Here is a 26,479-nt window from a genome sequence, read left to right as displayed (position 1 = left end):
CATTGTGACACCTTGAACATTTCCCTAGTGACAAATTTAAAATAACAGAAATGAAAATCTTGATGACCTGCAGACCAACTACAAATTTAACATAAATCAACAGGTCAGCATAACAACACCGAAATGAACATTTGTAGAAAATCTTCCTAGTAATCATTTCTACAATAACAAGGGACATTATTTTCCATCTAGGCACCTAATACAATATGAAGGTAAAGTTGGAATGCAAGAGGACAAATTGGGGCAAATATTCATTGATAGGAAGGGGAGTTAGGGACTGGAATAACTTACCAAGTGAGATGTTCAATAAATTTCCAATGTAATTGAAATCATTTAAGAAAAGGATAGGAAAATAACAGATAGGGAATCTGCCACCTGGGCGACTGCCCTAAATGCAGATCAGGATTGATTGATTGAATAAGCAGCACAAACCTTACCAAACATGGTTCAGTGCTTGTATGATTGTAAATACATTTTTTTGTCACCGAATACATTGCATTTTCACGAAAATCTTCTTCTTAACGCAAATCTAACAACAAAATTTCACTCTACAGTCGCTAATGGGTATTACTACTATACTCTTTTAAGGTCGTCCCGCTATGTGCGCTGGAAATCAATGTTTTGCGATATCTTGCAAAATGGCACGTATGATTTTGTAAATACAACAGTTTTTTATGTCAGTTCAAGTGTTGCTGTGTCCCCCATATACGTTGATCAGATATTAATTTCCCTCTGTCCAACGTCCCACACTCTCACATTTATTCACCCCTCAGTAGTTCCACCGCCCTCTCCCTTATATGTCGACCCGGCCTTGTTTGTTTGGTAGAAGTCGCTCAGATGGATCACTCTAGCGTGCAGATTATTATACCTTCTGTCCCTGTGATTTTCCTTTATCTCCTAGTATTGTATACATAATTTCTTCACTCTCAGTTGTCTATGTGCTACGTCTTCTAGTGAACTAATTCAATTGCTTTGAAACCATTTTGTGAGTAAACTGCACGATCTACTTCGCTCAATCTTCAAGTAATTATCAATCAGAGGAAATTGCGAACAGCATTGGTGTCCTACTTTATCGGAATTGTGTGCGAGTGTAGAACTAGTACAATTTTAAACAAGTATTGTGTCTGGGTGAAATAACGAGGCCAAATCCATTTCAAGAACAAGAACAAGTGTTGGTGACACTGCGCTTGCTTGTCTTTTTTTTTTCTTTGCGAAAGAGAGAGCGGAAAATGGCTGGGTGCTCCGCGACGTTGTACGTGAAGGATGAGCAAGGTAATTCATACTTGATATACCGGAACCATACATGCTGCAATGAATGGCAGCAATGAACAATTAATATTTAACTTATTGGCTTCCTACTAAAGTTTTAATTTAGACAAGTAATATTTAGGGTTGTCGCCTTCACGTCGCGAAGTGCATAGTAAACAAAGCTTTTAGCATACAGTAAATTGAGAAAATGCATGGATAACATTGACGTTTATTAATTTCATAGAGCTTTATATAAGAAAGGTGCTATGTTAAGAAAGCCACTGTGTTTATCTGGTTTCCATTCCTTTTATTGCTGGGCAAACAAAGCGACGAGTGTTAGTTTTAACAAGATTTTCGTTTGCTACTTCGTGGTAATTGCCTTTGGGATTAAATGAGTTACACTTGTCAATGACTGTCTAACCTTAAACACTGTTTAAGAATGTAAGATGTTCTATTGTTTTAAGTTATCCATTTAAAAAATGTGTGTTTCCCAATACTGAGCATGTTTTTGTATAGCCTCGGTGGGAATTGATTATGATGATGATGATGATGATGATGCTTGTTCTTTAAAGGGGCCTAACATCTAAGTCATCGGCCCTTGTTGGTATTAATAAGTTTCCTAATTTTAAATAATGAATGACTGTTCGTGAGACTGTTGGGTTTGTATGAGGTTTCCTTTTCGTATATATCATATCATTTAATGTTGCAGTTATGTCATTTGAATATAACACCACAAACATGTTGCTTGTGGAGAAAACTCTTGAATGGTGGGTGTTAGTGGCATCTCGACCACTGGCTACCTAGCTCAGTTACGCTTCTGTAAGTGGGACGACATTAGTGAAGATTGAAGATTAATGTTTTATAATACATGAAGCACGCTACACTTGCTGTAATCCCACCATCCCGTCCCAAGGGGTATTATTTCATATATAAGAACGTTGAAAGCAAGACAGCATGAAAGAAGAAATTGCCACCATTATCTTTACTCCTATTGACCAGCTCTGATCAGCCTGTGAAGTCTTTGTAACTTTTTTCTCCCTAGAGGTCACATGATCAGTGGGGACAGGATTTCCCCATTTGGTGAAAATAAGAAAACCGTGCATTTTCAATGTAGCGATGGTTTGTGGTGGATGTAATTTGAGTAATCATAAAATCAGTCTTTTGAGTGTTGATGAAGCTAAACTGAACTATTTTGTAATCAGACATGAGCTAATTAAAGGTTTGGTTCCTTGTGGCGTATGCGCAAAAAAAGTTGGACGTAAAAGTTTATCAAACAAAGTTGTTGTTCAGGTTCAGGAAAAGGACCAATGGTTTAATCAGTAGCCGGACCTAACCAGTCCAGACCAATTGCTTTGTCACTAACCTAACCAATCCAGACCAATTGCTTTGTCACTAACCTAACCAATCCAGACCAATGGTTTTATCACTACCCAGACCTAACCAAAACAGACCAGTGGTGGTGACACGCGGGATACTAGAGGCCTAAGGCCGCTTCGCAGCTCTAACCTGGGGGCTTACGTTCCCAGACCTCCTATGCTTGCGCCCAGGCCAATTATCTTGTCACTAACCGGACCTAACCTATCCAGACCAATGGTCTTGTCACTAACTGGACCTATCTTATCCAGACCAATGGTCTTCTAAAGATATTCGTAGGTTGGCAGCCTTGTGCTGCCTCGTGCAGCTGATTGAGACGTCACCCGACCTGTGCCATGTTGTTTGTGTAACTTCTGATACATCATTTGAGGCGCGTCGTGCCCGGCCCGCTTACGGAAGTTTTACCCTTATCTCCACCGTTGGTGATATTATAATGTATGTACACTCACCTGAACGGAGTCTAACCTCTGTTGTCGAGTTATGGTGAAAAATTAATACAAATGCCTGAACAGAGTCTCACCACTTTCCTTGGTATACTTGTTATTAACAGACTAATGGTTGTAAATTAATACACATACACCTATACGAAATCTAATCCCTTGTGCCTCGCTTCGCTCGATATCTGTACAGAGAAAAGGCCAATAACTGTTGTACATAACAGTCAGAGTTTTCAGGATTGCGTTACCCAGTATTCATCATATTACCAAACTGGCATCATTGTCCATGAGATTAGTACTTTAGTATCATTAGAGAGTAGTTCAAAGTCTCGTTATATACTGATGAACAGTTGAATTACAGATACTTCGTTAGGACTGTCTGGCACCCAATTTCGGCCTGATTACGATGGAGATCCAGCGTGACATGGACTCGTAACATACCAGGAATATTGGATACTGATCCATAGCCAGTTTCACAATATCCCAATGGCTGAAGCTCTGTCAAAGGTTCGCACATCCCTCTCGACAGCATTCCAGATGTGTTCAGTAGGATTGAGGTTGGATGACTCGTGGTCAGGCAAGTATCCGCATGATATCTGTAGAGTATTCATGAGACGAATTGGCCCCAGTTCGGGACCAATGGGTCAGGGCATTTTCTTGTTGGCGACACACTCGTACCCAGCCATTGGCACATACCAAGTGATACCTCGGGTCATCGGTGTGGTGATCTTGCATGCTTCTAGAGACTAATGAGGGTGTTATTTTGCCCACGTCTGTCTTTTGTGCTTTATGCTTTATGATGTGCGGTGAGTGGAGGTACAGTTATTTATGAGTTGCGGCCTTGAGAAGATTGTCTACTATCTGCGCACTTTTTATCGATAGATTTATGTACGGGTTTGAGGAGTAAGGAGGGAGCAATTCCGGTTCCATTAGTACAGTACTGCCAACTGAATGGAAATGAAATCTGAATTGAATCGATAATATGATCGATCAATATGAATTTTGCTAAATCTTTGTTATCTTAAGCCAACAACTGTGTCACACACACATTATATAACATTTCTCTATGCGAATCTTATTCCTAGAGTGAATTCTATAGTTTGGCTTTGCTGTGTAAATAACAACAGTACTAGTACGTAAAGTGTACGCCAGATGTCGCACAGCGATGCATAAGCGATTCATAGTTTGTGTTTCAAAAGTTGCCAGTACGAATCTCGAAGATTGCCGAGGTCGACCAATTCAGCACTAGGGTGTAAATCTATCCAGAAAAGGTGCGCAGATGGTATTTAACCCAGTCACATCATTTGACGACCCTAGCTCGCAAAAACTATTTGTGGCATATGAATCCAATGACGAGCTCAGCTTGCGGCGATGCACTGCTGTATATCAATGCATGTAGTTCAGTTACTAACTCACAGTTGCCACTTGTATGCATTCTGAGCTGAAGTTTAGACATTTGGCTTCAGTTATTTCTCGTGCTCCAAGTTATCACACACTTCTGGAACAAAAGTTAAAAGAATCTTTGTTCATATTATTTCGCTCACGTCAGTTGCAATCACGGCGTCAAGTAGATGTGTTGGTGTTGTTGAAGATGGAATACGAAAGCTAATAGATAGTGTTGAAGAGAGTGATTATGAAGATAGTGATGTTTGTGACAACGAAATAGACCCTGAAGATTTAGTTCTAGTTTGACTGATGCGTGTAGTAGTACTGATGACACGGAAAGTGATACAAATGATGCCGGTGGGCAAGTCTACGGCAAGACCGCCTGACCTCCCGAGAGGCCGTAGTTTTGTGTAGGCTCTGGATATGTTATTGAATATCTACATGCTTTTAACTCCTAAAGGGGTAAGACCCCTCAGTGTGATTTTGTGGTGCCGACTTCACCGTGGCCCACATCCTCACAGTGTGTGCCGTAGTGCAGAATTTAAATGGGTTTTCCTGTGAACTGCTACGGTATTAAAATAGGATGTGAATGGGTTTATCACATTTTGTTGTTTTCCAGCATTGAATTTGCAACAAATCTGCTGCAATACGGACCATCTGTCCGTTCTTTCCATCCGAACTAGCCGATGACAACCCTTGTCATCAACATGTTGTATGCCATGGCTGTTCACTTTGACAACAATGATTTTTCTCGAATACACGTACACACAGTACACTCTTGACACAGTGACCCTTGGATAGCCAGTGCTTGGACAAATTGGGAGGTGGAATAACCTATAAGTACCGAGCAAGTAGCCGCGTGGTTTGGGTCCCATAGCTATCAGCTTGGAGTCTGGAGATTCGGTTCAAACCCTGCAGTCCTGAAGACGGTTTTTCGTGGCTTTCCATTTTCACACCAGGTAAATGCTGGGGCTGTATGTTAATTAAGGTGACAGCTGTTCCCTTCACACTCGTAGCCCTTTCCTCTCCCATCGTTGCCTAAGACCGATCTGTGTTTTGCAGTGTAAAGCCAATTGGAAAAAATAAAAAAATCCTGCGACATTCAAGCCTTGTACTAATAATTCAACTCTTTGATATGTTAATCGATTGTCTAGAAGGACATTACACTAAGTTTACATTGACCAATTTAACTTGGGGGTTGGGTTGTCACACAAACCCTCGTCTGTCTCAAGATGTTGAATTTGCTCTCATTGGAAAACACAACCTTCCTCCAGAATTTTAATGCTTTGTTGAGATACGAACGAACAAATTCAAGTCTTCATCGTGTTGCGCTTCCTAATGAATGGCTTCTTTCTTGCTGCTCGGCCTTTGTAGCCATCTTTATGAATTCAGGTTCTTACTGTTTGCACTGTCCCTTTTCTATGTCTTGATGTTTGAGGCTAGTGCTCGAGCACTAACTAATGTGTTCTTGCGTATATGTTGCACTGTATACTGTGATACCTTGTCTGCTGGAGCTTTAGGTCGTCTAGATCTCGGCTTATTCATAACAGGTCCCATCCTTTTGGACTTACTAATTGCACACTGGACAGTCGCATGAGATGGCAGCAGTGTTCCTATAACTGGGTCCCTCTTAGCCACAAAGAAACAATTCTTTCTTTAACGCTGGTGGTCTGTTCATACTGTCGACATGCCATTGCACTCTGCTGTCACATGTGAACACTGATGTATTCTGTAGATTAGTGACCACAAACTGGGTGACTTGTCATGTCGGAGAGCCCGTGTGTCGTAAGAGCACAGAGTGGTCAGGCGCTTTACTCATAGAGTGGGATGAAGGGGCTGCCTCGCTTTATACTAGGCATGTGCTGTGCCATCTATAGGGGTGTTAGTAGTGGTATAGTACACTACATAAGCATGGATGAACCAAGCACATACAAGCTATATATGGCTCCGATCTTTTTATCTTTGTTGGAAGATCTGTATTTATTTGTTGAAAATAATAGGAATGCTACAGCTAAATGTTTAGTTCGCCGGGCTGAGTGGCTCAGACGGTTGAGCTGACCCCAACTTGGCAGGTTCAATCCTGGCTCAGTCCGGTGGTATTTGAAGGTGCTCAAATGCGTCAGCCTCGTGTCGGTAGATTTAATGGCACGTAAAAAAACCTCCTTCAGGACAAAATTCCGGCACCTCACCGTCTCTAAAAACCGTAAAAGTAGTTAGACGTAAAGCAAATAACATTATCATTAAAAGTTTAGTGTGTAGAAAGGAGCTACATTTTGTAAAAAGATATAATTTTCAGTGCCACTACAGTTTGTGTCATGTTACAGATTATGATCAGTGTCAAGGCAAAGAACGGGTACATGTAATTGTAGAACTGAAAGATAAATTAAATAACCGTGTTGCATACTCGATCAGTGAGTAAGCAGTTCGATTGAGTTTTAAAATTTCATATTTAATTGTATCTGGCGATGTCCTTCCACAACTATTAAAACCGACGAAAAGCATCCGGGCATACTCCGTAGCAGTTGACGAGAGCACAGATATCTCTGACATGGCCCAACTAGCCGATTTCATAACAGGGGTTTACGAAAACCTTACAATTTGGGAGGAACTACTGAATTTAATGCCCATGAGGAATACCACAAAATGCACTGACATTTTCAACTGTGTTGTATGTGTTGTTGGAAATGTTCCTTGCCATGGAATGAACCTGAATTGCCAATGACTCAACCTTCTATGGTAGTCTGTTTTTTTCTTTTTCATTTACCAGGTTTTCAATATTCAGAGTTAATGTTTCAGAAACACTAACACTCACATTTCAAATTCTGATCTGGCAACTGGCTTCTCTGTTTTGGTTTGGTTGTTTTCAAAACAGAGAACAGTTGTTCACAGGCATACATGAAACCAAAAATACTCAACATTCTGCTGCAAATCTATGTAATCGGGGAAACCTTATTTTTGAAAAATGTCTAAGTACACAAACCCTTATTTTCAAATTTATCCCTTAGTTCTCTATCACACTGTGAATCTATCAACTCTAATTGCGGGTCTAGATCAACGTTATCTGCAACAACTGAATATGGTATGTTTAAAAGATGAAAATCAGTTTCCAGACACTCCAAATTGTTAAAACTAGAATCAATTTCCAAACAAAGGTATTTAATGATTTCGATATACTTATCAGTATCCTCACCTGTAGCACATTCAAATACTGCAAGCAGTTTTTGAAAATGTGGAACCGTTCTGTTCACAAACTGACGGTCCCACAGACACGATTTTAATTTGAACGATTTCACTCTATCAAACATTTGTGTAATTATTAAACTCTTTCCCTGGAAAGAAACATTCAAACTATTCAAATAACCTCTTAAATCTGCAAGAATAGCAAGATCACAAATCCACCTGCGATCTTGTAGTTCGGGAACTGGCACATATTTTCACTCCATAAATGTAGCTAAATCTTGTCGTAGTTGAAAAAACACATCGAGTACTTTGCCTAGACTAACCCAAAGAACAGCACAATAAGGCAAATCGCCAATTTTACTGTCACTTTATTCTACGAATTCCCTAAACTGCCGATGGCGTAAGGCCCCTGATCTTACAAGCTTTTTGACAGTTCTAATAATTGTGGAAGAACATCGTCAGATAGGTCTTGAATTCTTCTTCACCGAGCTCGATAGCTGCAGTCGCTTAAGTGCGGCCAGTATCCAGTATTCGGGAGATAGTAGGTTCGAACCCCACTGTCGGTAGCCCTGAAAATGTTTTTCTGTGGTTTCCCATTTTCACACCAGGCAAATGCTGGGGCTGTACCTTAATTAAGGCCACGGCTGCTTCCTTCCCACTCCTAGCCCTTCCCTGTTCCATCGTTGCCATAAGTCCTATCTGTGTCGGTGCGACGTAAAGAAACTAGCAAAAAAAAAAAGAGAATTCTTCTTGACACTGTCTGCAGGGACAAGCTGGTAGCTTCAAACTCTAAAGTGATATTTGGACAAAACTCCTCATTGGCTAGAATTAAACATTCCTTCACAAATTCTCCATAACTGAACAGTATAAATTCCTTTACAATTAAATATGAAATTTTAAAACTCAATCGAACTGCTTACTCACTGATCGAATACTCGACACAGTTCGAGAAAAATCGTTGTCATCAAAGTCAACGGCCGTGGCGTAGCATACAACATGTTGATGACATGGGTTGTCATCGGCTAGCTCGGATGGAAAGAACAGACAGAAGGTCCGTAGTGCAGCAGATTTGTTGCAAATTCAGTGCTGGATAACAACAAAATGTGATTAACTAGACAATATTCTCAACGCTGCCATCTCATAAATAATTGTACCTCCACTCACCGCACATCATAAAGCACAAAAGACAGACGTGGGCAAAATAACACCCTCACTAGTTTCTAGAAGCATGGAAGATTGCCGGACCGATGACCCGAGGTACCAGATGGTATGTGCCAATGGCTGGGTACGAGTTTGTTCCCAGCAAGACAATGCGCTGACCCTTCAGTCCCGAATTGGGGCCAGTTGGTCTGATGAATATTCCACGGACATGTGGCATGTGTGACCACGAGTCATCCAACCTCAATCCTACTGAACACATTTGGAATGCTGTCGAGAGTGATGTGCCAATGGGATATTGTGAAACTGTCTAGGGATCAGTAACCAGTATTCCCGGTGTGTTACGAGTCCATGTCACGCAGCATCTCCATCGTCATCAGGCTGACAGTCCTAACAAAGTATCTGTAATTCAACTGCTCATCAGTATATAACAAGACTTTGAACTACTCTCTAATGGTACTAAAGTACTACTTTCCTGGACAATGGATGCCAATTTGGTATTATGATGAATACTGGGTAACGCAATCCTAAAAACTATAACCGTAAGTACAATAATTATTGGCCTTTTCTCTGTACAGATGCCGAGCAAAGCGAGGCACAAGGGGTTAGATTTCGTATATGTGTGTATATGAATTTAAAACCATTAGTCTGTAACAAGTATACCAAGGAAAGTGGTCCGACTTTGTTCAGGGGTTGTTAACATTGGACATTATTGGATGTTATTTATAACACAATCAGTTGAATGTTTCTTGATTATGGTTTTTTTGGTGACCTGTTATTGTACTGCAAACTGATAATGGATACCATCTGGCAGAAACATTAAAAACAATTTGTGACGTTAGCTGTGCATACTTCTGTGACACAAGGACAAATTGTTTCACAGTATGATGATGGTGTTACTGTGGTAAATTCAATTTTGAAGCAATACCAAGAAACTGGGTCCTTTTTATTGCTGAAGCAGGGAAACTGTTGTCAGCTGAAGCACAGAACTACACCACGCTTCATATTGCGACAGTTCGTGCATACTGTTGGAGGCAGGAAATATAGCATACAGGCCAGCAAAGAAGCATCTGCTGATGGACGTAATATGCAAAGGGTGTTTGATGTATGCTAAACGCCATACAAACCGGAGTGTAAAAGATTGTAAGAAAGTTGTATTTTCGGGTGAAAGCCATTTCAAAGTTTGTGGTCTGTACAGTACGTTCCTTATGTGCATAAAGAAACATTATGGAAACATCACTGGCCCATATTCAACAAGCACCTAAACACCTCCGAAAGTTATGTTTGGGAATGTTTTGTCTACAAGGGGGACCTTTTTTTCCTGTTAAGGGTATGATGAACAGTGACCGGTGCATAGTAATCCTTTGAAGGATGGGTAGTGCCTGAGTTACAGAAACTCTCTTCAGATGGTGACAGTGTTTTTCAGTAAGATCTTGCACCATGATGCACATCTAGAAAAGTGAACACATTTTTTGGAAATGTGTTGCTGCTGTTTTGAAGTGCTCCCTTTTGTCCAGTAACTTAATCAATTATCAACCTCATCAAAAATCTATAAGCCATGTGAAAAAAGAGAATAGCAAAAACAGATAGAACAGAAGTGTGCATGGTATGTTTGCTTATCAAGGTGCTGTTTCCCAGTGAAGAGGGAATATTTTGTGATGTCTGAAGCCATTTCTTTTCAGTTTTGACTCAGTTAATTTATAACTCTTTCATGCTGCAGAAAGTAATTTATGAATAAATAAGTTTATAAACTACCTGATAAAGAAAACATACGGTAACAATTTGCCATTAATTTGCACGCTACAGTAACAATATTTTTTCTTCAATTTATTGAGAATTTCGACTGAAAATGCATCTACCATACATGGGAGCTGTGGAAACCTAAATTAGGTAACAAGTTAATATATTACATGTTCAATCTATTGTACCCCCAACCCATGTTTATAGTTTGACTAGCTGATGTACCCGTGCTTCGCTACGGAATTCTACGTTGTATACAGAATTCTAGGCTAGGTAGTATACACTTTGTGAGCAAGATTGTCTTAAATTGTATAGCTCTTAACGTTACCCTAGAAGCGCGACGGGAGGTCACCAAACATCTTTTCTCATATGAAGACTGAGGGAATTTTCACTGTAATGGTAGACCCAATTTCATACCATCAGTCACAATCAGGTTGGGATATTTTCATTATAATGCCTTTTTACATACTCAGAAAGACTGTCTTAGTGGTTTTTCCAACTGAAATGAACACACAATGACGTCAATAGGAATGGCGCGATTAAGAGCAATGCTTTCATATTATGAAATACTCGTTCAAATGAAACACTACACATTTTCTCACTTTTAACGAACAGGGCTACGCTGCCTATCAAACAGTCCAAAGTTCCAGACCTGGAATGACCAAACTGCAGACAGCCGTGATCCGTGAACACACTTTGGCTTTCTTCGGCGGAGAAAGGGTCGAATAGTGGAGACTCCCAGGGCAAAAACTATGCCTAATTACTATTCTGGTGTTTTCTAGGAGTACCCGATGAGTCATAAAATATCAATTCACTATACTGGTGGCGGAAAAATTATCTGACTTGAAGGCAAATTTTTCCTCCAAGCCAGAAGAGAAACCCCCTCTTCACTGCTAGTTTGGAATAAACTGAATGTTGAATTTAATAAAAGTGAAGAGAAAGAAGCTTTTCTTAAGAAACGGCTCTTTTCAGAGTTGAATTTTGAGTTATTTAGTGAATATTGAGGTGCTATAATTTGAAAAAGGCCTAAATTGTTATTCTAGACCAGGCCATAATACTACTACTACTACCACTAAGTGAGGCTCTGCCTTAAGTATGCACACTGCTCATTCAAAACAGCGCGTAAGGGTAGGGATCGAATAGCTGAAATACTATGATGATCGAGTGTGTTACGTACCAGCCGTATCAGAAAATGTATGAGCCAGAGGAATGGCATGCTAAAGAAGAAAGTTTTCTAACTCCCAGGCTATTTCCCGCCAATATTCAGTCAGGCTGTTATACTCGGTACGCTGCAGTAATCCCATCTATCGGAGTTGAGAGGCAGCATAAGATATAAAGAACATCACAATAAACAATGGTCAGTGTAATGTTATTGTTGATCAATGTTATGCACTTTCGATATTATAGGCCTTCATATTTAGTTTTCTTCTGACTCTTATCATAGTCGGTACGGTAAAACTGAATAAAAGATAAATGATCGGAAATTGTATTCTCTATAACTTTTTTATATAGTACTTTTCGATAGGACCAATAACATTGGTATTTAAAAATTACATTTTAGGCACCTTCCCCTAAGCTACAATTTCATCCAGGATGAATAACATTGCTTATAGCTTAGACTGTAGTTCCTTATTCCCCGACTCTATATACCGATTTTCATTAAATACTGTTAACCCATTTTCTCGTGGCTCTGCGTTGATACGGACTTAGCAAGAAAAATACAAATTCATGAATATCTGTGTTGTTATAGCCGGTACGGTAAAAATGTATTAGACATAAATGGTCAGAAATTTAATTCTCTATAACTTTGTTTATGTAGTATTTATCGATGCGACAACTATTAATATAAATATTTGAGAATTATATTTTTGCCTTCCCCTAAACTTCCATTTCACTCAGCGTAAATAAAATTACTTATAGCTTAAATTGTAGTGGCTCATTCTCTGACTTTGCATACCAATTTTCAATGAAATAGGACCACTAATAACGTAAATATTTAAAAATGAAATTTTAGGCCTTCCCCTAAACTACCATTTCTATCAGCATGAATAAATTTATTTATGGCCTAGATTGTAGTGACTTATTCCCCGACTTTGCATACTGATTTTCATTAAATTCTCTTTGGTCATTTTCTAGTGATGCGTGTACATACATACATACAGACAGACAGAAATTACGGAAAAGTAAAAAGTGCATTTCCTAGTTACTGTGGACATGACTGATACAGAAATACCATTCTTTTCAAATTCCGAGCAATGTACAGACAAAACTCTTATTTTATATATATAGATTTAGTGTTCTCCACCATAGTGCTTTCAAATCAATGTTTCATTTCTCCGATACAGGTTAAACCCTAAACTGGTGGGACATGTCAGGACAAATATTGTCCCACGCAAGCTAGTTTTTTTCAAACCCCTCACTGCAGTGTGCAGTTTGTGACTCTTGCATTGGTTGTTACCATCTGTTACTTATCAGGACCCAGTCTTCACTGACACATGGTGGTAAATTAATATACATCTACAGTACCATGCGAATGAATTGGAACAGTTTTTTTTTTTTCAATAATTTTCCCAATGGTTGGCAGCATTTGCTATACACTTCACTCTGTGCATTCTTTGCACTGTTATTCGAGGGGGGGTCTCTTCCCGCATCGCGCTCACGTGTTTCTCTCCCTGGCCGTCTTCTGCGTGGCGTCATGTGATATGAGACAGCGCTTGCCCGTCCTGCTGACCCGTATTACAACTATAGTCTAAAATGGTCATAACTTCTGAACCATTCATACAAATAATGTCCTGACAAGGTTATTGTAATCCTTATACAATACTGGAGGAGGTCAAACAATTTATTTTGATGAGCAGCTCGAGGATAATATCGAAATATTTATTTAATTTTAAGGAGTTATATTTTTTACCGCGGACTATAGCATAAAATCGCTTCTAGAGGGCAGCCGGTTGGAAATAGGTATGTGCCATCGCGGACTTTTTTGTAGAGGTTTCTATGCTCTACAATTCGTACGCTTACACTTGGGGTCTATCGTTGATGGTTCACGCAGCGTAAGCCAAGAAAGCAAGTGATCGACAGATATTTTTATCTCTTTCTACGTATTTACTGTATATCGGATCACGGATACACAATTTTATAGTGGTTCACTACGTGAACAGTGTTCATGTTGTCAGTATCTGAAGTCGAACCACTGTACTGATTAAAATGCAGTCAACATATTATGGCAACGCGTGTGGCGCTATAAATTGTCGGCACGTAAAAGAACTCCCGTGGGACAAAATTACGGCACCTCAAGTCTCAGAAAACCGTAAATGTTGTTAGTGAGAAGACGTATCACAAATAGCCGGGCTGAGTGGCTCAGACGGTTAAGGCGCTGGCCTTCTGACCCCTTGGCAGGTTCGATCCTGGCTCAGTCCGGTGGTATTTGAAGGTGCTCAAATACGTCAGCCTCGTGTCGGTAGATTTACTGGCACGTAAAAGAACTCCTGCAGGACTAAATTCCGGCACCTCGGCGTCTCCGAAAACCGTAAAAGAGTAGTTAGTGGGACTTGAAGCAAATATTATTATTAGTAACACAAATAATATTATTATCATTATTATTATTATTATTATTATTATTATTATTGTTATTATTATTATTATTATTATTATTATTATTATTATTATTATTATTATTATGTTGAAGAAAGGAAAGAATACAAAAAGATGGGACCTAGACAAGTTGAAAGAAAAGAGTGTGAGGGATTGTTTGAAGGAACATGTTGCACAAGGACTAAATGAAAAGGCTGAAGGAAACACTATAGAGGAAGAGTGGAGAGTCATGAAAAAGTCAGTAGGGCTGCTGAAGAAATGTTAGGAAGGAAGAAAAGATCAACTAAGAATCAGTGGATAACTCAGGAGATACTAGACCTGATTGATGAACCACGAAAATACAAGAATGCTAGAAATGAAGAGGGCAGAAAAGAATACAGGCGATTAAAGAATGAAGTGGATAGAAAGTGCAAGGTAGCTAAGGAAGACTGGCTGAAGGAGAAGTGCAAAGATGTCGAAGGCTGTATGGTCCTGGGAAAGGTAGATGCTGCATACAGGAAAATCAAGGAAACCTTTGGAGAAAGGAAATCTAGGTGTATGAATATTAAGAGCTCAGATGGAAAGCCACTTCTATGGAAAGAAGACAAACCAGAAAGATGGCAGGAGCATATCCAACAGTTGTATCAAGGTAAAGATGTAGATAATTTGGTTCTGGAACATGAAGAGGCTGTTGGTGCTGATGAAATGGGAGACCCAATTTTGCGGTCAGAGTTTGACAGAGCTGTGAGTGACCTAAATAGGAACAAGGCACCTGGTATTGATGACATTCTCTCTGAATTATTGACTGCCTTAGGAGAAACCAGCATGGCAAGGTTATTTCATTTAGTGTGCAAGATGTATGAGACAGGAGAAGTCCCATCCGATTTTCGGCAGAATGTTGTTATACCTATTTCCAAGAAAGCCGTTGCTGACAGGTATGAAAACTACCTCACCATTAGTTTAGTATCTCATGCCTGCAAAATTTAACACGTATTATTTACAGAAGAATGGAAAAACAAGTTGAAGCTGAGTTGGGAGATCAATTTGGCTTCAGAAGAAATGTAGGAACACGTGAAGCAATGCTGACTTTACGTCTGTTCTTAGAGGATCAGAAAGGACAAGCCCACGTACATGGCATTCGTAGATCTAGAAAAGGCATTCGATAATGTTGATTGGACCAAGCTATTTATGATTTTCAAGATGATAGGGATCAGATACCGAGAACGAAGAATTATCTACAATCTGTATAAAAATCAGTCTGCAGTGATAAGAATCGAGGGCTTTGAAAAAGCAGCAGCAATCCAGAAAGGAGTGAGGGAAGGCTGCAGTTTGTCCCCTCTCCTTTTCAATGTTTACGTTGAACAGGCAGTAAAGGAAAGTAAAGAGATATTTGGAAAGGGAATCACAGTCCAAGGAGAGGAAATCAAAACCTTGAGACTTGCCGATGATATTGTTATTTTATCTGAGACTGCAGAGGATCTTGAGAAGTTGCTGAATGGTATGGAGTACCAGATGAAGATAAATAAGTCCAAAACAAAAGTAATGGAGTGCAGTCGAACGAAGGCAGGTGATGTAGGAAACATTAGGAAATAAAGTCTTAAAGGAAGTAGATGAATATTGTTACTTGGGTAGTAAAATAACTAACGATGGCAGAAGTAAGGAGGACATAAAATGCAGACTAGCACAAGAAAGGAAGAGCTTTCTTAAGAAAAGAAATTTGCTCACTTCAAACATTGATATAGGAATTGGAAGGATGTTTTTGAAGACTTTTGTGTGGAGCGTGGCATTGTATGGAAGTGAAACATGGACGATAACTAGCTCAGAAAGAAGGAGAATAGAAGCTTTTGAGATGTGGTGTTACAGAAGAATGTTGAAGGCGAGATGGATAGATCGAATCACGAATGAAGAGATACTGAATCAAATTGGTGAGAGGAGGTCAATTTTGCTAAATTTGACGAGAAGAAGAGATAGAATGCTAGGACAGATCTTAAGACACCCAGGACTTGTTCAGTTGGTTTTTGAAGGAAGTGTAGGTGGTAAGAACGGTAGGGGTAGACTAAGGTATGAATATGACAAGCAGATTAGAGCAGATGTAGGATGCAATAGTTATGTAGAAATGGAAAGTTTTGCACAGGATAGGGTGGCATGGATAGCTGCATCAAACCAGTCTATGGACTGATGATTCAAACAACAACAACAACATTTTGCATATTATAAAGACAATGACAACAACCCTCATAGCCAGTTAGTTTGCTACTGTGATGGCATAACAACACTTCCAACAACCAAGCATCTAACATGTTCAAGGTTCCTGTTTTCTTGAAGCACTTTTCAATCACTTTAAAAAAAAAATTGCGTCCCAAGCACCCAATATCTACTCACCTTCTTACTAATAAACGGTGTATAACATTTATACAAGGTTTATACACCGTTTATGTGAAATTCGTTACTAATAAACTGCGTACAAGCCTCCTGTGTATACATATCTTATAGTTATTCATTGAATTGCGTATACAGACCAGGGCCCTTGTATAAGCGCTGTATAGCAGCGAGTAGCGGAAAAAGAAACGAGTGAGCAAATTGTATTCGTGTTATTTATTGTCTACAGTAATATAATCGTGGTGAAATATTCGACTTATCCATATAACATTGAACAAACGTTGAAAGAATGGACGATGACGATGATCTTCACGGTATTTTAAACATTCAGAGGTTTTGGAGGCTGGACATCTTCGTAAAGTAAAACACTTTAAAGAGACGGAATGACAATGAATGACTATGAAAGAATTTATGTTTGGGCGTATTTTTGTGTAATAATGTGTTACTGCTTATTAGACTTTTGAAATTGCGAGTTTATATACATCATCTGCCTCTACAAAGATCTTTTTTTCAGATTTGGGTACCCTAAAAAGGGACATATTCCTCGACATAAAAAATGGTATAACTTGAAAACCGTGCGTAATATGATTTCCATACTTTGTAGTTGAATACGCAGAAATATGATGTATAAATGCCTAATAGAAACTTTTTTGATCAAACCTTTCTTTTAGCTACAATACAGTTTTTCCTTTCTCCTGAATACCCTAAGGATTTTGGAATGCCGATTCAATTAAAATTGCCTACGTTTTCCGTACTGTCCCAGTTAGGAGCTATTGATGTTTTTTTAATCTTTTCCATTTATTTTTTGCCGTTCGTTACACAAGCAAGCTGAAGAAATGTTGATATCAGTATAAGCCAATTTCCAGCTGTCTCACTTTGTGTTGCCACTGCCTTTTCGATATGCCGTGCTACTGCGCGACTTTCCGGACAGTTTTGCTCGTAAGTAACCAGCAGAAGCGATCATAAAGGCGGTGAACGTAAAACACCAGTGAACTGCAGGAAGAGATTCCTACGCCTTGGAACGAGTGTATACGTGCTGTATAGTAATACAATGCGTATACCACGTTTATTAGTAAGAAAAATATAAAATGCTTATACAGGGTTTATTCACTGTATAACTATACAAGTGTTAAACAACTGTATAAGGACTTTTTATTAGTAAGACGGTCAGAGTTCCCCTGATGATTTCTAAATCTGGCCTGTTGTAGTAAGTTTGTGAACACTTTTTGCTATCCAGTGCTGATATTATCTGTACATTGTCCTTGCATGCCTCATGTATTAAAATGTCCAGGTGTTTGAAATACCGATGTCAATCCACGAGGAATCGCCGCCAGATAGGTTTTCATGGTTTCCAATGATTTCTTATTGTCTTCTCACAGGTAGCCATGAACACTGTCCGATATGGGTAGGGCTGAGCATCAAAGGAGGGGCCTCGCTCAATTTCCCCAAACCGTTCATGTCCAATCTTGTATGAGTGACGTGTCCATCGCGGAAATTTTACTTTCAGTATTGGTTTTTGTTTCAGAACAACGTAAGGTGCAAGCTTTCTGCCATTAGCTCTTTCAGAAAGCATTGCATAACATCGTTGTTCCTTGCTTCCAGTAGTGCACACAGTAACACACACTGTCCCTTTCTTATCTACTGTTGAACTTTGTGGCACATCGAAGCTGATTGGAGTCTGAACTGCTTTTCCTGTTTAGGAAATCAGATAGTATTTTTTATTTTCCGCTTCTCAAACACGAAGCTGTGAAAATGACTTTTTGGTTGAAATCATTCAGCATTCCCTGGTGATCTTCGTCGAAGCAAAAGTCTATTATTTTCATAAAATCAATGGTCTAGCTTTGGCTAACCTTAAAATCCTAAACACTAATTCCATGTGCGGCAGCTATTTGTCATTCTTTAAAATAAAGTATTTTGTGGGAAACAGCATATCCATCACTGCATAATGAAATCACATTCCAATGAGTGGCCAGAAGTCACGTGAAGACACTGAATGTGATGTTAATAACGCGTTGCACCTCCGTGAGCTCTCAAAACGGCAGCAACACGGCGAGGTATCGACTCTACAAGGTGTTGGAATTGTTCTAGAGGGATCTAGACCCACGCATCGTGCACTGCTGCCCACAATTATTGGTCTTGTGTAGTTGATGTGCGGTTCATGGAGCGTACACCAGCATTGACAGCATACCGTAAATGCTCGATTGGATTAAGATCGGGGATCTGGAGGGCCAGTTCATGGTCGTAACTTCACTGGAATGCTCCTCCAACCACCTGCGTGCCACCACAGAGCGGTGACATGGCGCATTGTCCTGTTGAAACATGGCATCTCCATCAGCGTACTCTAGGGCTGGAAAGGGATGCAGGTGGTCTGAAAGAATGTCCACGTAACTTTCACCTGTTAGCGCTCTCTGCAGCTGGACAGTGGGGCTTAATTGCATATGTGAGAATGCCGCTCAGACCAGAACTGAGCCACCTCCCGCCTGAACACAACCTTGTTGACACTCAGGATCCATAGTGACATGGCGCATACGCCACACTCTCATGCGCCTATCGGCCCGATACAACTGGAAGCAGGATTCATTGGACCATACCATACACTGCCACTGTTCCTTGGTTCATTGTTCGTGGGCCCATGCACATCGTTGAGCTCTGTGTCGAGGTGTCAGCAAAGGTACAAGAGTTAGTCGTCGGCTGGTGAAGCCTCTGTGGTGCAATTGCCTATTTACAGTCCTTGTAGAAATGGGTTCCTGTCTCCCAACATTCAACTGGGCGGTGATCTGACTCACATTAGCCCGTTGAGCGCCCAGTATGATTGTGCGCAGGCGCCGTGATGTCAGTTTGTTAAACACCTGTGGTCTTCCCGTGGAGCAGTTTACGTGGGTGGTGAAATTTTCTCTGAAGATCCACCCTCAACGCTGTTGACCTTGGAAACCCGAATTCGTGCATAATCTCCACAGTGCTATGACCCGTACACTGATGATCATCCCGTGTCCAAAGACGGTTAACTCGTGACATGTTGCCATCTTCACGACACTGGTGCCTATGACAGACTGCTCAGCTATACCGCAGCTAGCCGCAACTCTCAGGGGTCATAACATGGCACATTTTCATTTGGGACACCCCTTCCCGTGACATTTGGCCACTCAGTGTATTTCTGTAGATGCTCCTCTGCTTGCAAAAACTTGCCACTTTTAGGCCCAAAATGCTTTGCGAGACTTGCTGTTTGCTTGAAGTCCAATTTTATGTTTCTGCCAGTAGCGCATGTTGCAATTGGACACTGAACACTTGCCATCCGCTGCCCTGTTCTCATATATTTCGGTGTAACTGGTCACCACAAGTTCATATGATGCAGTACGACTCAAATGCTCATTGTGGATTAACAAACAAACTGAAGATCACAAAACATTCATAAAATACCTCTGTACACGACTGGAATAGACATTAGTAGTCAGGTCTGCCCTGATTCATTCACTGTGCTAAAGTAGTGCTGTGGTACTTCCTAACAAGTGATAACAGGAAGTTGGCCCAGTATTTGGAATTCCAGGTTTCACAATACGACGGCTGCTACTTGACATCTTTATTTCGAAACGTATCCGGAAAGTTGGTGCTTCAAATACACAAACATTTCTTTTCCCCCCACTTTGAACCAAAAACATTGGGGTCCGTATATTATGCAGGGGCGTTAATTTTGGGAGGAAGTACGGTGTGTAACAGTTTCAGTAAAAATTTCTTCCTACGTCGTAAGACAACTCTCAGGGGTGAAGTGAAGTTAACCTGAAGGTCAGGAGTCATGGTATTAATGTTAGGTCCTTAAAATGCTGTCAGATTTTACAAGTTTCTGCCGATTTTCACACCATGCGAGTGATGTACCTTAATTTAGCCTTTTCTTGACAGCACTACTGTAAATCTAAGAACATTTTCCTGTTGTAGCATCGCTGACATAGTTTTCCCGCTTTTAAGCCCGCATAAGGGAACACCAGGCGAGTTGGCAGTGGGGCTGTACCATAATTAAGGCCACGGCTGCTAACCTACCTAATCCTAGCCCTATCCTTACGTCACAGAAAACCTTCAATGTGTTAGTGCTACGTTAAACCACTAGCAAAAAAGAAGTAAATCATGAAGTATTTCAGGTCTTTCTCACCTAACTTTGAGCATAGGCAGCGAATACCTTAATGATTGAGCTACAGAGTCGGCCATTCATATTCATAACCTTTAGTGTTTAAAGTTTTATAGTTGAGAGATGTAGTTATCTATTTATAGCCAATGGAGGATTTTGATTTCTTGGAATCATTTCCATTAGATTCTATGAATTTCTGATTTTACCATCCTTTGTTTTTGTATTTTTTATGAAAATAAATTTTAAAAGGATGGTCATTTGTAGATATTGACCCTGCAGTTTAAAGGACTGGCTGCCTGTTGTCAACCACATTGTTATACTGTGGGTTATTGTATAGACTACACCGTCAAGAGATCAGTATTACGTGAACTCATTAAGCACCGTTAGGGTTATTTTCAGTTGTATCTCTTATTTTCCTTTAGTGTATGTTTCTAGCAATTCTATTTTTCTCCTTCCTGTTTCTCCACTTCCCTAAGAGATACACATCTGGCTGAAAATGTGATCTGAATTAGCCAGAAAGGTATGTTTTTTTAATTGCCATAACTAGTAATAGTTATTTTTGTCATGTAGGAAGGTATTTTGTGAAAAAAGTCTTTTACTTAGAGTCTTGGTTTTTCTTGTGGTGAAATTGCTATCAGGAAAGATTGGCTGTGTATGGAACTAATATTTATTGTGTCCATAATCTGAGCCATGTTCTCTTGAATAAGTGTGGAGTAAACAGTAATATTCTACTAAGTGCATTGTTACTCACACTTTGAGGTTCAAATAATTTATAATATTGATCATAAATAATATTCTTGGCAAAGGACATTTATGACAGGGATTTTACCTAAATGCCTTGTAGTGTGATGTGTTAGCAATGATTATGTTTTGAAAATCTTAACTGCTTCATAATCAGCCATATATGTAACTACAATGGCTAAGTCATAAGACTACAGTGAAGTGAACCAGAAAGTCAGGAGTCCATGGTATTTGTCTTAAGTCCTTAATATGCTGTCACAGATTTTAAAGGTGTGTGCCCATTTTCATACAAGGCAGGTGATGTACCTTCCAAGTCTTAGCCTTTTCCCTAATGAAGCATTGCTGAAAGCCTACTAGTCTTTTCGTGTCCCAGCATTGTGGAAAACATACCTGTGTTCGTTCACTGTTAAACACCTGGCATAATACTAGTAGATAAAAGTCATGTTAACCATAGCATCCCTTTGGCAACTGTGATTTTTAACAGTATTTCCCATGAATTCTTTGGTTTTTATCACCATCTTCCCATCGTGCCAGTAGAGCACCTGGGCTCAATTTAGGACAATTTAAAATTGGATGCTCTGAGTACTGTCATGCGCTGGTTCAAGAGAAAATCACGTCCTAAATCACTGCACTTCAAACTCAGGACACTTGGATAGAGAGTTAAATGACCCTGAGCCAGCCTGCCTCCCCAATATTTTCCGATAATAATTATATTAATCATAAAGTTTCCTGTGATACAATAGTTGGTTCACTGGCATACGTAGCTGTCTGTCGGATGGTCGTGCGTGCAGTGACCATTCATATATCGATGCTTGGCAAGCAGTCTACTATATGGTAGCTGCATCTAGTTCAATCCTCCTATCCATGGCATGACATGCAGTATACCATTTGAAAGCTGAGAATCTGCTCTCTCCTTTGGTGGTTTAAATGAACACCATAGATTACATCATGAAGCAAGAATTTGGCCATGCGGTTAGGGTTGTGTAGCTGCAAGCTTGCATTTGGGAGATGGTGGGTATGAATCCCACCGTTGGCAGCACTGAACATGGTTTTCTGTGGCATCCCATTTTGACACCATGCAAATGGTGGGGCTGTAGCTTAAGGCCACGGTCGCTACCTTCCCAATCATAGCCCTCTCCCATTCTTGTGTCATCAAAAACGTTTGATGTGTTAGTGCGACATTAACACGTTGACGACGGCGTATTGTTTTCCGAGTTTATTCATTAGGAACGAAGTGAAAAATCAGAGATACTTGAACTCTAATGGATATATTACATACTATTACACATATTAAGTGCAGCCTGTAGGCGCTAGGATGCACTGTGTGCTGAGACCGCCCGGCGGGTCTCATCGACCACAAGTAACACACGGGGTTTGCGCGTACTCTGTGACCCGCCGGCGACCTCACTGAAATTGGTGGTCTTTACTTGAACTCTAATAGATATATTACATACTATTACACATCTTAATTACAGCCTATAGACGTTGGGGTGCACTGTGTGCACTGTGTGCTGAGACCGCCCGGCGGGTCTTATCGTCCACAAGTAACGCACGGGGTTCGCGCGCACTCTGTGACCCGCCGGCGACCTCACTGAAATTGGCGTTCTTTATGCAGCATTGTTTGTTTTGATCGAATGTAGTGTTGTGAAGCAACATGTTAAGTGTGTGTCTGTTCTTATATTTGTACATATTTTTTCTTCATATAAAATGATATGAGTAATGGAACAAGCATATTGAATAATTTCTTGATTATCCTAGCTCCTATGTACTCCCTGCATGTCCCACTGTATACGAAATTAGTATGCCTTATGTAGAGACGAACCAGAAAGGACGAAAGCATAATCTGTGAACGGCGCGCGATACGGCTCCAGTATATATGTGTCGTGAGACCGCCGGCGAGTCTCACCGTCCAGAAGTAAAGAGTTGGCGTGACCCGCCAGCGGGTCTCATAGTCGCCAAAGTGTTAAACCACTAGCAAAAAATGTTTCCCATTGGTTTCCTCACCGAGCCAGAAGTTGCTATTTATATCAGTCTGCTAAGCCCATTGGAATGCACACACCAATCAATCCTATGAGTAACATTTTCTCACTATTCAAAACAGGGACTGGCTGCACAGGGAATGTCATTACCAACATCGCTCATACCTCAGCCACGTTCATATTGTCAAAGCCAAGAATAAGACTGAGACTGAACAGTGAAAGTAACAAACTTGTTCTTCCCCACACTACAAGATATAGGGCACTGTAAACACTACATCTCACCAGCAAAGGAATATCTTGTATTACGAAGAATGAAATAGTATATACCGTATTTTCTCACATAATTAACACACTTTTTTGATAAAAAATGCAGGCAAAATCTTCAGATGCGTAGATTATTCAAGGAATTCAGATTTAAAAAATGATTTTTATATTTTATTTACGTTTAAAAGATACATCAAATATAATATATTCACAATTGGTTCATCTCATTTGTGGTTATCGTAATTTGGCATAAAATTACTACGTGCTGGGTTTTTTCCTTCTGAAAAGTCAAATAGGATACATCAGGCAAGTTGGACACATGGGTTTGAAGTACCAACATTGGAAAATATTCTTCCCATTACGAGCTGACAATACGACCTGAAGTGAAATAAATATGAACTAATAAATGTACAATTCATGTAAGTACATAATAATGACATACTGACAAAAAAGAAAAGTCTTACCACTGGGCGAGTTGGTCATGCGGTTAGGGGCGCGCAGCTTTGAGCTTGCATCCGGGAGATAGTGGATTCGACTCCCACTGTCAGCAGCCCTGAAGATGGTTTTCCGTGGTTTCCCCTTTTCACACCAGGCAAATGCAGGGGCTGTACCTTAACTAAGGCCACGGCTGCTTCCTTCCAACTCCTAGGCCTTTCCTATCCCATCGTCGCCATAAGACCTATCTGTGCCTATAGCAAAAATAAAAAAAAACCATGCTTACCTTTTATAGGCTACCGCCTTCAAGTTCGCTACCAGCACTGCAGGAAGAATTGCTGCTAATGCTATCACTCCTCATATCTCTCTATAAGAAGTCATCTTCATTCCCGTCTAACAAATTGAGATTCCTGTTTTGATGAGGATCTTTTCAATCGCCTTCAAAGAAATTGTCCCAAGCACGCAGTATCCACTCACAAGGTAGTTCCACGGGTGGTCTCCCAATCTTGCTTGTTGGAGTAAGTTTGTGCACTTTCTTCCATCCACTATTGATAGAGTTTTCGCACATTGTTCTTGAATGGTTTATTTATTGAAATGTCCAACGGTTGAAGTACTGATGTCAGTCCACCAGAATCACTGCCGAATCGATTTTCATGTTTTCCAATAATTTCTTAGTGTCTTCTGTCAGATGGCCGTTAAAACTGCCCTACGCGAGAAGGGACAGGCATCGAAGGAGGGACCCAGCTCAATTTCCCCAACCTGTTCGTATCTGATCTTGTACAATTGCGTGTCCATCCAATCTTTTTCTTGGATTAAAAACAATTTGTGACATTAGCTATGCATACTTCTGTGACACAAAGACAAATTTCTTCACAGTGTGATGATTGTATGGCTGTGGTAAATTGTTTTGAATAAGGGTGGCACCCTTCAGGAAACAGCACCCCAGATTGCTAAGGGAAAAAAATAAATACTCCAGTGGCTGTAGACTATTAGACGAATGTCTACCTTGATTCCTGGTAGCTTCCAGGGTCGATTGAAAGAGTTTTCTAGAATAAAGTGCTTTATTGATCAGAAATGCAGTAGAAGCCATTGTTGCTGGTGAAGTTGATGAGATGTGAAAGCTGTGTGGTGGATCCGTAATTAAGACATCTATGGCAGAACAGTCCTAACGGCTAATAAAGGCCAAAATGTTCGGATTGGTAGCGTTCAACATCGAGAAGCACCAATCCCTGAACTCCTGCAAGGGGATAATCTTTCACAGGGATTTGGTTAAGGCTTCCAATGACATGATTAGAAACCTAGTGCATCTAACGTGAAGAGATTTAAGAGCCTTGTTTGTGACAAGCTGCTCGATGCAGGCGCTTTCATCCTGATCTTTGACTCCGAGACTGCGCCCGAAAGAATAAAGGTTTCTATGCACCAACTGACGGTTCGGCCATATATTCATGCTCCATTGAGGTGTTACAACTGCCAGTAGTTTGGCCACATGTCATTGCGATGTAAAGAATCGGCAACCTGCTGAATATGTGGGGGAAGGCTAGCAAGCTGGTGTCAACTGCACATCACCACCTGTGTGTGTGTGTGTCAATGGCCTAGGTTTGCATGCTCCAATCTCCAGAGTGTGTCCCACATTCAAGCAGGAGAAGAAGATCCAGGAGATAAAGCTCTGGAGTAGCTTTCTTATCCAGATACCTGGAGAAAGTTTCAGTCCATGGCTGATCTGGAGTTCTCCATCTACTTCGCTGAAAATGTCGCTCCGGTACAGATTACACCAGACAGTTTTGTATCAGTCACTAGTACAGCAAAAGCATCGAAAAGTCAGAATAGCCAGCAACAAGTCTTAGTAATCAGTGAAACTAGAGGGCCCAGGATGGTATCCGTACCTCGAGGGAAGCCACAAAGTGCGTTACTGCTGTCGTTGCCTGGGAAGGGTGGGGGAAAAAATACTTTCCCAACCAGGGCTGGAAAGCCTTCCAGCCCATATACCAGTGCCCGCATTGAGGAGGAGAATGGGAAGTCCCAGCGCTCCCCTGACAAACTGAAGGAGAAGCCTTCAACTTGATCGGGGTTGTCCGCATCCCTAAAAGAACCAGGTGGATCATCTGTCAGCCTCCTCCAAGAAGTCTGTAAATGGTGTACAAGAGTGAAGGATCCTGACGTCCTTCTACTCTATCACTTTTAGGGGAACATAGTTTTCCCTGGAAGAAGGACCACCGTTCCCGATCGGACGGCTCTCCGTCCATGGAGTGTTCAGCCACCGTACCTCTAGTGGAGGCTGAACCGGTCATCGTGGGTGGTGGCGACGACAATTACGGTGGACAATGGCAGAAAAGTAGATGAAATAAGGACAAGCAATTGTCTTAATTTCGTTGCTGTACTCATCCACACAATGGCACTATTGCAATGGAACTGCAATAGTTGTACATGTCGCCTAGCTGATTTACGTCAGTGGATATCTGTCATTGCGG

At 40.5% G+C, this 26,479-nt stretch overlaps 1 protein-coding gene across 7 annotated transcripts in view; it reads left to right on the top strand.

The window, feature by feature from the left end:
- Positions 1-1,160: 1,160 nt before the first annotated feature.
- The window catches only part of Pym (partner of Y14 and mago), a 172,552-nt gene continuing 147,233 nt past the window's right edge, over positions 1,161-26,479 (top strand). For 2 of the 7 annotated variants that reach the window (XR_010859350.2, XR_010859351.2), the window contains exon 1: positions 1,161-1,272. Coding sequence is in view for 1 of the 7 variants with exons in the window: in XM_067141933.2 (XP_066998034.2) it covers positions 1,230-1,272 (43 nt within the window). In the remaining 6 variants the exon portion in view is untranslated. Of the gene's footprint in view, positions 1,273-24,508; positions 24,530-26,479 lie in introns of those variants that run through there. The other 5 variants (XR_010859352.2, XR_011017855.1, XR_011017853.1 and 2 more) reach the window with 5 other exon arrangements.

The sequence above is a fragment of the Anabrus simplex genome, chromosome 2, assembly GCF_040414725.1.
Source record: "Anabrus simplex isolate iqAnaSimp1 chromosome 2, ASM4041472v1, whole genome shotgun sequence".
NCBI lineage: Eukaryota > Metazoa > Arthropoda > Insecta > Orthoptera > Tettigoniidae > Anabrus > Anabrus simplex.
The sequence above is the reverse complement of the archived record's forward strand: the minus strand, read 5'-3'. Positions and strand labels throughout refer to the sequence as shown.